This window comes from Chiroxiphia lanceolata, chromosome 3 (genome assembly GCF_009829145.1).
Source record: "Chiroxiphia lanceolata isolate bChiLan1 chromosome 3, bChiLan1.pri, whole genome shotgun sequence".
NCBI lineage: Eukaryota > Metazoa > Chordata > Aves > Passeriformes > Pipridae > Chiroxiphia > Chiroxiphia lanceolata.
The window spans coordinates 94,779,189-94,793,843 of record NC_045639.1 but is presented as its reverse complement, the minus strand read 5'-3'; the positions used below and the strand labels follow the sequence as shown (position 1 = coordinate 94,793,843).

Sequence of the window (14,655 nt, the reverse complement as noted above, 5' to 3'; positions counted from 1 at the left end):
GTCCAATCCCAGATGTTTCCACCCTGTGGCTTTTGCCCCGATCCACCCTCATCCCGCTCTGGGATTTGGGGGTTAGGGGCTTTTCGAGACCACCTCTTCATCACCTTCATCTTCTTCAGGGTACAGAATGCACACAGTCACCCAGTTCTTGACTGTACTTTTGCACTTTAGGCCAAGGTACATGTGTTCTCTAAACAAAATAGGCCTACTTTGACAAGAGACTAAACATTTTCTAATGGAATTCAGAGGATATTGATATGGGGAACATGGAATGGGGTAATACAGGTTGAGGAATGTGTAAACTACTGTGCTAAAGGGTGAGAGATATAATACAGCTACTTCTAATATCTACTTCTACTATATAACTACTTATAAAGCTTATAAAAATTAGAAAAATAAAAAAAAATAAAAGGATCTTAAGGTATCAATGGTAAGGTGTATTTTATGCTTTGTTTAATCATTTAGACAAAGAGTTTAAGGTGATAAAAATGATGTATCCAATGCATCCACACAAACAACGTTTTGAGAAAAAGAATCCAACTAATTTAAGGAATAAATATGTAATAATACATTATTAAGTAGCATTGGTAGGAACATTTAAAACTATTTGCACAGAAGAAAATTCTGTATGTACAGACATGTATTGACTTATTAAATAATGCTAATTAGATAATGCTAGGCATGTGGTTACTGTGCAAAACAAGGAATAAGAAAACATAAACATACAAAGCAAATCCAAAAGTTCTCCCTAATTGTAGTTATTTGCAAAAATATATAAAATAATTAAAATAATATAATCTCTTTTCTTTTAAAGACTGAGGAAGCTAGAATGAGAAACAGTTAATATATATAGGAATAACATATATAAATAATTTATGTACTTATTGTATTTGAGAGGAAGAAAAATATTTACATACTTGAAAACTGAATCGAGAAGCCTGATTTGCTGATGAAGAAATCACTGTCAAATTGTAATGTTAATGAGTTGAAAGTGCTGTGAATATCCTCTGGAAGAGCTGAGCCACTCCATTCTTTCAGAAGTATGCTACTCTCAACAGGCCCATCCCACACCTTCAAGATGTCATGAGCGACCTCAGTATCAAAAACAATAAAATGCAGACTGCAAAGAGAAAGTAAAAGCACTGTACATTATTTATTAAACACAATAACACAAAACTGCAAGCAATCATTCTTAAACTGTAGTTTCAAGATGCTGTGTTGGACTGAAGAAGAGCTCGTGGTCCTGCAGAGTTATCCAATTTTTCTGTTGAATGAGCTGATTTTGTAAGAGATGCAATTCTGTTCAAAAAATATCTGAATTACAGAAAACACCATTAGGGCATAAGTCCTTAAGACTTAATTTTTGTCCATAAATTAACTTATTTTTAGGATAAATATTTAGAGGTATAAGAACTATGATTTCACCATTTTTATTTAAATGAGAATGTTCATTTGCTTGAATTATATGCAATTAAAAAAAACCACCAGTAGCTACTGTAGAACACATAGCACAAGAAGCTCTGTTAGCATGGCATTTTCTTTCCTATACAAAAAGAGAAAATGCTCATATATTTTGTCTTTGCTAAAAATCATATAATATAAAATTGTATTAGAATAATCTCTATTATCTCCAGATGAAGAATTATATTTATAAAAGTGTTTAGGAATGTTATGTAATTAGTCAAAATATTTGCATTGAATTCAAGTCCTGACTGCTTACATTTTTAACACTGAAGAAATCTAATAGGTAAATATCAAAACTTCTTTTTTCATTTGTTTCAAATAGTTGTGTGTTGACATTTCTTCATCTCATTTGTCATTAACTGGAAATCGTTAATTTGAAAACTGTGATTTAAATGAAAAGGATGCTTTGAAATGACCTATGATACAGTGAATTCAATATTTGGCTTAGTGAAACAGGATTACAAAAAAAAAAAAAAGGGAAAAACCTCCCAGTGAATAGCTTGCCATTTACTTATATTGTTCTGCATGTGGGTCCTTTCCAAATCAGAACATTCTGTGATTCTTTGATTATAATGTTTGTCTTCCAGAGCAACACATACCGACACCCTACTTCCTGGGAAGTGGCTGGCCATCACCTACTGACAGGAAGTAGAAAATAAATACTTTGTTTTCCTTTGCTCCCATGCAAGCACAGCATTTGGTTTTGCTTTATTAAACTGACTTTATTTTGATTCACAAGGATTTCATGTTATTTTCTCACTGTCCCATCCTGCTGAGGAGGGCAGTGATAGAGTGGCTTGGTGGGCACCTGGTATCCGGCCAGTGTCAACCCACCGCAGACCTTTTCAGAGCCCAGTGTGGGGACTGAGATAATATCAGTTTTGTATTAAGTGTGCTATAGCTGTGGTAGTAATTGAATGTCAAGTTCCTGTGCAGGTCATGGAGTTTGTTGACTTCAGGGCTTATCTCTTTATTTTGCTGAGTTTGGCAATATGTTAATTCAAATAACGGTTCTGTGCTTTGCCCTGGCATTGATGGTATTGCTGTGCTGGGGGAGCTATCTTGTGGAGAGGATGAGGGAATGCACCTCCATTTTCCTACCTGCAATCAATGTGGATTTTGTTGTTATTCAGGTTCTGGAGGTTCTTGTTCACCCCTATGTGAGCTGTTTAATACTACTGACTAACGCTGTAACTTATTCTGGTGTTCGTGGAATCTCATGTTGTTCTGGTGTAAAACAAGACAACTTTTGGGCAAGGTGATACTCAAAACAGATCTTCAGTAAGAATTTGGGCAAGCTCCTAGGTTGATTGTCATGTCCTATATCCTGGGACTTTACACCTGAATAGACAAGCAACCCTGGTAAACCAACATGACGCCTCCCTCCCCAGTGAAAATCAGCAGCTTGTGTATAAAAATGTGAGAATGTAAGGTATAGATTAAAATTTATAAAATACTGAAGTCAACAATAAATCCTGAAATTAAGCATATACCTTATCGTCTTTCCTGGGTCTGCTTCAATAATCCAAGTGCAATGAAGATTGTTGTCATATGGTGCTGGGTAACCAGGGGACAAAATGCGCCCTGATGTAGCAGCATGAATTCGACCACCACACTCAGCTACAAAATAAGGATTACATTTATTTGTAAGAAGACCATATTAATTTGCACTTCCATTTTCTACCCATTCCACTACTCTGTGTTTTCTAAAAAGTTAACAGAATGACCTGTGTACTCTGAAGAAGTACACACAGATGCAAACTAGGACATGTATATAAGTTAAAAATGCACATATAATGATCTCATTCCTGCCTTGTTATAAAGGAATAAAGCATACTTCTGTGATTATGTTACTAAACTTACCAGAGTAGTTCAATATGAATTGAGACTACAAAAGTATAATTTTCGCATCAGCAAGATAGTAAAAATGTTTCAGAAATACCTCATCTAACATGTTTGTCTTCTCTAAGTAACACTGAATGTTTGAATTCAACTTTACAATATGGAATTCTGTATTTAAAATAGCTTTCTCTGTTGTTCTAATGTCAAAATGTTTATAGTTTAATGTTTTTCAAGTTACTTCCATATAACTTCATGTTTAATTAGATCAAAAAGCAGTTAGGTATTGCCTAGCAATCTCCTTTAGTATTTAAAAATTTAAATGCCATATGCTTGCAAAGTGAAAGAATAAATTAGAAAGCTATGACTTGATAGTATGTTATGTCTGTTTTAAAAGAATTTTATCAATGCTATCTTTTTGGAGAGACGAATAGCAGTGCTAAGCATCCTGAATCAAATGATTCTTATGTTGCTTGCTTAGAGCATCATGCTGTTGTCTGGCCAGTATAAAGACACCCAAGATGAAAAGAAACCATGTAACAGCCACATGCCAATGAAGCAAAAAGGATCAGTGACTCTTCAGTTAAGTGATTTACTTTAATTCCTACTTATGCATGTTGTATTCCTAAAATATGCAGAATAAGCACACCGTAAAATCACCACCTCCAAGAATATACTATATAAACAACTATATTATAACTAATAGAAGTCACTTATATTCAAACAAGTCCTATAATCTTCTAGATAAGGAATTACAAGAATTCACTGGTTTTCTTCTTTAAGGTTTAGAACATAGGAAAAAAATTAAAATGAATGTTAAGACCAATACAGAAGTGTACCACTAAAATGACTAAGTGTAAAATATGTAGAATATGTCTATGAATAAGCTTGATTTTTTTAGTGAGACTGAAATGGTAGTAAAGACAATGAAGAATATGTAACTGAAAAGAACAGCAAATATCAAATGCTGATCTAAAACTCAAGACAAAATGAAAAAAAAACCATCTCCACAAAGAGGAGGATGTTATGAAAATATGTCTAAGAAAGAAACTGATGTTTGGAAGCTCATGACAACTTCAGAAAAAGGAAGAAAAATGAGTCATTCAAATCAGAGTAGGAAAAGATCAGTGTGATAACATAAGATAAAACTAATGGAAGAACAGATTTAATAAATACTCTGAAGTGAGGGAAAAAAAGTATGAAATAATCTGCAGATGCTTAACTGAGTTTTCAGGGATCTTTGTGACAAGTTTTCCTGCACACAGAACAGCAAAAAACCCCTATAATTTAATGATAACAGACTGTTTGCAAAAGACTATTGAGAAAGAGTCACTCTTAGAAGATTTTAAGAGAGGATAGTGAACGTTTGACTTCTTGGGGAACTAATTAATGCTTCAGAAGACTTCTAAACTGAGAAACAAGAAGAGGTGTCATATAAACCTGATGCAATGGCAATATTTGATTTTAAAGAGAGGATCAAGGACAGTTATTAAAAATGTATGTAGTGAGAGAAAAGTACATAAAAAGATAACTTTTGGTTGAAAAGATGGAAAGTAAGACCAAAATCTATCTCAGGATACTAAAAGAAATTAGAATATTCTATTGATAGTGGAACATCACTTAGAGATGTAATAAGATACTCAAGAAATTGTGGCACAAGTGATTCAAAAAGCTTAGAAATAAAATACAGAAATCAAATCTAGTCACGCCAGGCACAAATCAAAGTATAAAGGAAAAAAAAAAGAAAGGGAAAAAGACAGAGTGGCAATCATGAGGGAAATATAGAAGCTTAAAAGTATGCTGTTACCAAGAAAAGTGGAAAAACAGCTAGAGATACCTGACTGGAAGGTGTATTACATAGCAGGGAAGCAGCAAACTAAATAAAGTCAGCATGAAAAACATACGTATTGGGCAAAAATATTTTTGAGAAGGATTATGAAAGATGTTCTACTGGAGCAAAGATGGCAATTTTCTTTAGACTCACTTCATCCTGGGTACCCTAGCTTTCTCCAGGTTAGATTGGAGTATGGGATTTTATTATTATTATTATTATTATTATTATTATTATTGTTATTATTATTATTATTATTATTATTTTAAATGTTGTATGGTTGAGATTTTAACATTCCACATACAGATCAGAAGACAAATCATCATAGAAAGAAAAGGAAATAGGTAGATGGTTGGATTTATTCACCTAATAGACTTGAAGTATTTTAGAGAGTTGCTTCAAATACTTACTTGGTAGTGAACACAGGTACAAGTAAATGTTGCAGAAAATGACCTTAGAGTACCAACTTCATTTAAATTAAGTGGGGAGATAGGCAAAGGTAGGGCTAATTATGGTTTTTCTCTACAAAAGGGCAAACTTAGAGGAAAAGGAAGCTAGCCAATTAAACTGAGGAGCTTGAGGACATGAATGTATAAAGAGCCTGGAAAAGTCTTTAAATCAAAACTGGATAGAGTTGTTTTGACCTCTCATATACGTATAGGAGAAAACTTACAGATATAATTCTAGAATCAAGTGGGAAAAATAACACCTCTACTATGACAGCAGAAATGCTGTTCACTGATGTTTTTCTGGCACCTACCCTCTGGGTAAGTTGATTGTTTGAAAGGAAGGGAGCTTCCTCTTTTGTAGACTGCAGGTCTGTGAACTTGTTCAGCAGGAAGTAGATCGTGGAATGGAGAATGTACCACCCAAAATGGGAGAGAAGCAGCAAGCAAAGATCCTGCTGGTGCCGTGAGTGCTGAAAGGAGTTGGTGATCTGCTTGCAGCAGGTAGCAGAGGCAAAAACTAACCACCACAAGACATGTAGAAAGAGAGACTCATGGGAAAACTAAGAACAGGAAAACAATCAAGTAAAAATTGAACTCAAGAAGCCACTGGTAATTGCTGGATTGGAAAAAAAATTGGAGGATGAAAATTGCCTAGTAAAGGCACAATGAGTAATAGCTATACCAGCGTTATTTTCTGCATCTCACCTAGTAATTCTCTATTTAACATTTATATTACTTGTAATGAAACATAGTTTTAGGCACTTGAAGAAGTGATATTTAAAGAAAAGGTCTACCTTGAAGCTCTGACAGATGGGGTATCCTAGAATGACAGCAATGACTCACGAGTACGCAGATAAAAAAAATCCACTAATGTGAGAACGAAATTAGAAAGTAGCTTCATAGGAATGAGATGCTGAAATAATTCCTGATGAAAACTGATGAGGTAAAAAATTTAATTGCTGTATGATGGGGTTTTCTTAGTTTATGAAGTATTTAGATAATACCACTGCCTGTGATAGCGTATCAGACTTGATGACCCAGAGCATCATCAGAACCAAAGCAGTAGTATTTCATCAAAGGCTGCTCTAAAGAGAGAAGTGTTTGCCAGTAGTTTTATAGCCATTAATAGCTAGCCATCTATTTCAGAGAACTTATATTTCCATGTCCACAATAAATCTTTACTTGAAATTTAAAACGTTTGCACCATTATCATCTGATAAACAGATGATAATGGTGCAGAAAGACAGAATATTTGGGGTTTTTGCTTGAAACCTCCAACCAGTCATTGTCACAATCCATATTACCTATGCAAGTAGGCAAAGGTTTGTCCCAAACTCTTCGATCTCCACTTAAGCAGGTCATAATGCTACTACCATGCATTGTATAGCCAGGATTACAGCTGTATAAAATGACAGTGTCTATAAAATGTCCTTCATCTCGTATCTTGTAGCCATAATTTGGTATGCCAGGATCTTCACACTTCACTAGGTCGAAACCTGCAAACAGAAATGGGAAAAGAAGAAAAAAAGACATGGAGATATAAAATATCAAACAAGATATAATGCCAATGAATCTGATCCTGATGCAAATTATATTCTTGTGATTCAATTACGTTAGATGTATCTCCAGTGATCAAAGATAAATCATATATAAATTGGGAAACTCAGAAACTGAAACATCAGGAACTAATTGTTATTTTCATATTTGATTATTGTATTAGCTTATTGAAGAAAGCATATTATCTATACTATCCTAAAATAAGATTAGTGACAAATTTATTAATTTGTACCACTTCTATGTTTTCATTCTATTTTATTCAGTGGAAAAGAAGTATCGATCCTGTATTTGGCACTAAGTGGGAGCTTCACTTCCTCATCTAATCTCCATAATGAAGGCAGGACACCACAGTGGTAACTCAGGAAGAAAATGGAAAGGCTATTACATCCATCCTAGTGTCAAGATACCATGGCTTCAGTTTCATCTCTGCTGAAATGAAGAACTGATTTTCAATTAGCATTCTCCTTTTTGGCCGACCAACATGCTGAACAGGATAAACAGTTCTCTCTGTGCTCCATGGAATGAGCAGATCTACTCTCAGCAGCTACAGTTCTTTCCACATTTTACCCATTCCTCTCTGCATTTTCTCTGTATAGTATTGTTGAAATGTAAAAATGCATTTTATATCTCTCCTTCTGCCTTGAGTTCCAGTTCTTGCAATAGAATAGAGAGGTTCCAAATTCATCTTTCTCAACTCCAGATTCTTCTTCATCATGGATTCTTCTTTTCGACTGCCATGTCTTCATACCAGGGAAGTAATTGTGACTCTACAAATATTTTCCATTTTACTATCCTTATTTGACTGATCAGCTTCTTTAAGTGATTTCTGAATCAGGCTGCTGTTCTTCCCTTCAGTTTTCTGTTTTCAGCTCATTCTATACCTGACCTTGCCCAGGTAAGTTGTGGATGCCCCTTTCCTAGAGCCATTGGCACTAGATAGTCTTTAAGGTCCCTTGCAATCCAAACCATTCTATGATTCTGTGAGGTCCTTCACTAAGTAGTACATAACTATAGAAAACCTTTCATTATTTTACAAATACACGAACTAGAGTCGGTATCACATTTTTCTTGTTGCCTTCCTCCTGGCACCAAGATCAACAACAGCTGAAAAAATGGCAAGGAGTCTGAGGACCTTTCCTTCCTGTACACATGCTAGAGATATCCGTCAACTGAGTCTTCTGAAAACACAAAATACCCTTGTTTTCTTTGTTCACTTATTGGGCACAAAGTTTGTTTTTTACCTATTATAACTCAGGATTCTGAAAATTAGAAGGATAAATTCGAACTAGTTAGCCTAGGCTACTTTCATAGTCAGTAAAGAAATATGACTTTCTAGAAGATAAACTACCCCTTACTTTAACAGATATTCAGATCAGTCAGTTCAATCAGCTTCTGGAGACATTTATTTTCTACCTTTACTTTAAACTGAGCCTAGATTGATTGTTTATATAGTAGGCTATACTGACCCAGAATTTTAAGTATCTAGACTTAAGGAAAATGAATTGCACCCAAAAAAAGAATGCTATTCCATCACATAGACACTGCTCTCTCTGCGCTAATACCTTAAGAAATATCAAGCCCCAAGACCAATAAGAGTACTCTGACCGCAGCCATGCACTGTTAAATTCAATTATTTGAAAGAGCATCGCTGTTTACAAGCCACTTCCTGGGAATTCAGCTATCTGTCTACTATATTATGACTATTTGGGAAAGTCCTAGATAGAAGAAGTTAACACAGAAGCATGTTAACATTTACCCTAAAATCTTGTCAGTCTAAAAAATCACATCTCCATGTTCATACTCATGCCCTGATACAGTTTAGTTTAGTAACAGAGGTGCAGCCTTTATGTCAAGAGTATCTATGATCACACACAGTACAAAAGGATTATAGAGATTTATCATTATTCTCTTGCTAAAATATTTTTTCCATGTGAAAATTTGCACAATCCAGTAATTTCTTTTTGTTGATAAAAAAAGAAAAAAGCAAACACATTCAATTTCCAAAAAAAAGAAATAGCAAGCATTTTAACTGGCTCTCAGAATTGATTACATAAACAGTCATATCTAAAGTTTTCTGTCCTTTAGAGTTAATACTAACTTATGAAGCATGGTTAATCTCATCCTAAGTGTAGTGGTTTGACCCTGGCTGGACACCAGGTGCCCATCAAGGTGCTCTATCACTCCCCTTTCAAGTCAGACAGGGGAGAGAGAATAAGATGAAAAATGTCTTGTGGGTTGAGATAAGGATGTTCAATAAAGAAGCAAAAATTTGCGTGGGTAAAAGTGAAGCACAAAATAACAAGATTTGTTCTCTACTTCTCATCAGCAACAATGGCCGCTTCCCAGGAAGCAGAGCTTCAGCCACAGGTAATGGTTTCTTAGCAGGCACCCATTGGAAACAATGAATGCCCCCCTTCATCCTTTTTCCTTAGCTTTTATATCTGAGCTGACATCATATGGTATGGAATATCCCTTTGGTCAGTTTGGATCAGCTGGCCTAGTTGTGTCCCCTCCCAGGATCTTGCCCTCAATTGAGGAAGGAATGTTACAGTGCTGATGCTGTGCTCAGCAGTAGCCAAAACAATGGTGTGTTATCAACACCTTTCTAGCTACCAATGCAAAGCTGTGAGGGCTCCTATGGGGAAATGAACTCCAGCTCAGCCATACTCAGTATACTAATGTAAAAAAAAATAGATTGGATGGACTGTGCAATTCTAAAGAGGACTATTTCTCTTCACAAACTACAGAGAGCCAAAATGATTAGGTCATTCAGATGAGCTGAACTTCACGAGAAATAGCTATATTTTGTTATTTTAATTTCCTTATTAAACATACAAAGACATTTATGTAAAATCCTGAAAATGTAAGTTTGATAAATAACATGATATTTTAAGGCTGATTTGACAGCATGAGCCAGTGTAACATTATTTCTTTGCCACCTGGTTTTAGACACTTTCCCATTCTTTGTAGGTGCACCATTTGGTTATCACAGGCAGTGGCGTATTATTGACAGAGGATTCTGGATTAAAGAAACTTCCTGGTTAAAGAAACTCTCATGAAAAAAATTTCCATAAATATGATATATAGTTAGAGACTGATTCTCCAGTTCCTTCTACCACATAAAGAAGAAAAGGTTGTCAGAGAGAGGTTGGTGGTCTTTTATAACAGACAAATTTGGATGAAATGAAATGAACTTTTAGACAAACAAGCCTTCCTAGTCTGCTATACAGGCATCTTCACTACAGAAGATGTCAAGACTGAGTTGAAATTATTGTTCTGACTTGCTATGATTTCATGTATTCCAGTTAGCATTCAGTTTTGCACAAGGTGTAAACATACATGATAGATGTGAAGAGGTAAAGAGATCATGTCACAAGCTTTAGAAGTTTGAGAGAAGCCTGCACTTTCTCTATTCTTGCTTTGAAATAGGACTGAGTAGCACTAAAGCTATTCCAGTTTTTATTTTACCTTATTAATACTTCACATCATTATTGTAAGTCACTTACACCTTCAAGTATCCACTAACATAGAGGTTTTTCACTTCCTTTGCGTTTTAGATTGCTACATGTTCTCCAAATTATTTTTTTTTTTGGCCTGTGGAAAGACTTTTTTACCTGTCTATCCCAAGGTGAACTGCCTAGCTCTTCAAGAGCCTCACACTCTACAGATATTCACTGAACTGTATTCTTGTATCTGTAAACAACAAAGTACCTCTAAAATTATAAATAGCAAAACACAACTTTGGTAAAAACACTGTGTCTGAGTGCCCAGTGGTACATACAGGAATTTCTCAGCCTTTACATGTGTCAAAGGACATGAAGTCCCTTACAGAAGCTTATTGCTTTTTTAAATCTTATTTTTGAGACTCTGTGGGAGCATTTATATCAATAGAGGAGTTAATATTTTCAGTCAGTCTATTTTAAACCCAAATCAAATATTTATTTGGGGTAAAGTGTTAGATGAAATGAGTGTAGAGAATATAACAAGTCACTATGTTAGGTACCAGAATTCAATTTCCTAATTCACACACAATAAATTTAAAAATAACATGCAAATAAAAATAACTAACTGGAAACAAAAATATAAAACCTAAATTTAAATATCCTTAAGACACTTATCCCTTCAGAATTTGCTGGTTTGTATAGATTATTGAGATATTTCTATCAAAAGACCACCTTGATTTTAATTTGTTCTAAGTATTGATAATTCAGTAAGACTCCAGTGGTTCTTAATTTTTAGGTTTGTTTGTACCTATTATCCCTAGAAAAAGAAATTGTGTACAAACATTATGTGGCAAAATAAAGAGTATTATTGCTTTTTGTATCTCAAAAATAGAATATTCTCTGCAGCAACATCCAACAATCTAATTGCTGGCTTTTATGTGATACTGAAAAGCAGCAGAAACAAACTTCTTAACACCAATTCGTAGATGTTAAAAAGGGCATTATTCTTTATTCAGCATGCTGGACATTCAGAGGATAGCTCCTCTAATCGAACATGACAAATGGCAGATGGACAGGACTTTTTATTACACATACTATTTACATATTCATTAGATAGTCTTGCTTACTAATACACATTCATTAGTTTGCTTTACACAGTTACTCCCCTATGGAAGTCCTTGTTTGGTCCTTCTGGGTCTTCTTCATCGTCTTGACCTCAGTTCTTGAGCAGGTACAGCACCATGGTGCTTTGCCACCAAAAACTGTCACGTTTATTCTTTATTTTGTTTTGTTTGGGTACACAGAGCTTAGTTTACATCCTCTGTGCTTGAGTATATCCATTATCTAATCCTTGAGGACTTCTCTAAGATGATATTGTTCCTTATTTGGGCATTCTGGGATACTATGAGTAAAGTTCCTATTTCTCCTATCAACGCCAAATTTTTAAAATGCCATTTTGTATACTCTAGAAAAAAATATGAGTAACAGTACATAATTTGTAACCACATGTTCACTACACTTCTCCACCAGCAAGACTATCTCTGTTTCTCAGTAGGCCTATTAAAAATCGTGGTATTTCACATGCATGTAGATGCTGCTCATTGTGTGCAAATACAGCAGGATCTAGCCCTGTGTGTTCACTGGCAAGCTGCCTTTCCAGATCTTCCTACCCAATTTATTCCCCTTCCCCTCACACACAAAAATTAGAACTTTCCATTTCCTTTTTGCCTGATACTCTTGTACATCTGGTGTAATTTGTCATAAAGAACCATATTGTTGTGAAATCTCATTGTAGAAATTTTGAAACCAAACTCCAGTGTTTGACGCTGTGAACTTTCATAGCAAGGAAATATGGCCATGAGCTCCACAAAATCACAGCACTTGGGTTTATCTGACACTGAAACAAGCCAGCAGTCAGAGAAATTCTACCAATATTCTTACTGCTGAGAAAGATTATTGTACTGGCAAATTGCTGCCAATTATGTTATTCTTGAGTTTCATTATAGGATTATCAGAACAATGAATGAATAAAAGCCAGTTAAATTAAAACCAAACCAGCCAGAATATATATTGATGACTGGCTACCACCTCCTGACGTTATTTATCAAACATGATTTGCTCTGTCATATTTGATGTAAATAATCAGGAATATAGAAATACCAGTTTTCAGGGCAAAAATTATTGACACCTCTGTAATATATGTAGACTACTAATTATAACTTCTTTCAACTCAGTTTAGTTATGATGGGCTCTGTGGTACTAGCCACACTAGTAAGCAGCGCAGTATAGTAGAAGCAAATCTGGGTAGTGAAACAATGAAGCTGAGGACATGATGTCCACACTGTCTGCATTCAAGTGTTTTTACTTTGGGCTCGATTTGGTGCCCATTAGTGGGTGAAGTATACTATGTGCATGCATGAAGCACATCTTCCAGTTCAGTTTCAAGTTTGCACGTTCCCCAACCTGTCATCAATATGAAGAAGTGAGTGTTCATTTTGTGTCTCCTAGGCAAATTTTCAGAGATTCTGTATTACACAGTGCACTTTTAACAGAAGCTGATGAAGTTCTGAGGTATCTGCAAATGTTCCCTTCACCCATTTGGAAAAGAAGAATACCGTTCACTTTCTACATATATATATATATATATATATATATATACACACATTTACACTGCATGTAAACCTACAGTGGCCAAATTAAAAGTCAATAATATAAACCAAATAATTTCCCACTCCTTTTTCTGGAAGAAGTCCTAAGGTATTTTCAAGCAATCATTCACCTAAAGCCAGACACGTGAAAAAGTAAGCACCCAAAGGCATGCATTACCAACCTTTAGATGCTTGGTCCCTATTTTGAAACTCCAATATTGAGTTCACCACTAAGACATTTATGAATGGACAAAAGCAACAAAGACACTCTGAATTGTGAGGTACAGTATTCATCCAAATTTTAGTTTCTACACAAAGTATGCTGATGTATGTTACATAATGACTGACTTAGTAGAACATATAAGCACAGTGTTATTAGGGATCAGAATATAGGTCCTCTATCGGCAGCCAAGAAATTAGGTTGCAAGGCTTTATTCCTTCCTGTTCTTTTTTTTTTTTCCTTTTTTTCTTTCTGGCTTAGTAAACCTTTTTCATGCTTTGGCACTAAATATACTATGGCAATTAAAAAGAAAGAAGAGAGAGAAAGCAGAGGAAGTAATTGAACTGACAGTAAAATAAATGTAACATCACAGCCCTTAATACTGTGGTCCTGTGGTGCAAATTTGTTCAACAGTTTTTTGACATATTAGCTTTATTTATGGCTATGTTGAATTAATTATTGTTTGTCAATTGCATTCTGACTTTATGCCAAACCATATATAAAACTGCCATAAAAGCACAAAATGTTTATAAGTTTCCTTCTGTATGCTATAGTTAATTTCACAGAAATTCAATCATGTGTTTGTGCCAGATTCAGATCAGATTTGCACTGCTGGGCATTCTGATGCTGCACAGATTCATTTCTAATGATCATGGAACCTTGGCCTCAGATATGATTCCAGAATACTGTAACTACCAAATAAAGGAATTTCTTCTTGCAAATTCAAGAGCATGAACCTGTGTTGTGACTTCTGTGAACTCTGTTGGTTTGCAGTAAGATCCTAAACAAAAAGCCACCAGACAAAACTGGAAAGACATTACAAAAGAAATGCCATCTTTCAAAACTTTAGATGAGTAATCTAAAGATAATCAGGGCCTCAACATAGAACAATTATATCCTGTAGGTGTATGTCAACACTATTACTGGTCTTAGCTCAGATGAATAAGTTTATAGTCATATAGTTCCATAGAAGAGTACACAAATAGTGCATAATCTATCTTCAGCTTCTGAAAGTGATGTGATAAAATATTTTTACATGACTTCAAAAAAGAAGGATAAATGCATATATAAATACTATTTCAGTACATACACAAAAATATTAACATTTATTATTAAATGTTATTAATTAACATTAATAATATTTAATGTTATTAACATTAACAGATGTTTTAATATTAAAAAATAAAGGTAATATGAAAACATT

At 34.8% G+C, this 14,655-nt stretch overlaps 1 protein-coding gene across 5 annotated transcripts in view; it reads right to left on the bottom strand.

The window, feature by feature from the left end:
- The window catches only part of CSMD1 (CUB and Sushi multiple domains 1), a 1,084,078-nt gene that overhangs the window by 180,711 nt on the left and 888,712 nt on the right, over positions 1–14,655 (bottom strand). For all 5 annotated transcript variants that reach the window (XM_032681799.1, XM_032681800.1, XM_032681801.1 and 2 more), the window contains 3 exons: positions 6,888–7,079; positions 2,958–3,084; positions 918–1,120 (listed from right to left, as the gene is read on the bottom strand). In XM_032681799.1, the coding sequence (XP_032537690.1) occupies positions 918–1,120; positions 2,958–3,084; positions 6,888–7,079 (522 nt within the window). The remainder of the gene's footprint in view (positions 1–917; positions 1,121–2,957; positions 3,085–6,887; positions 7,080–14,655) is intronic.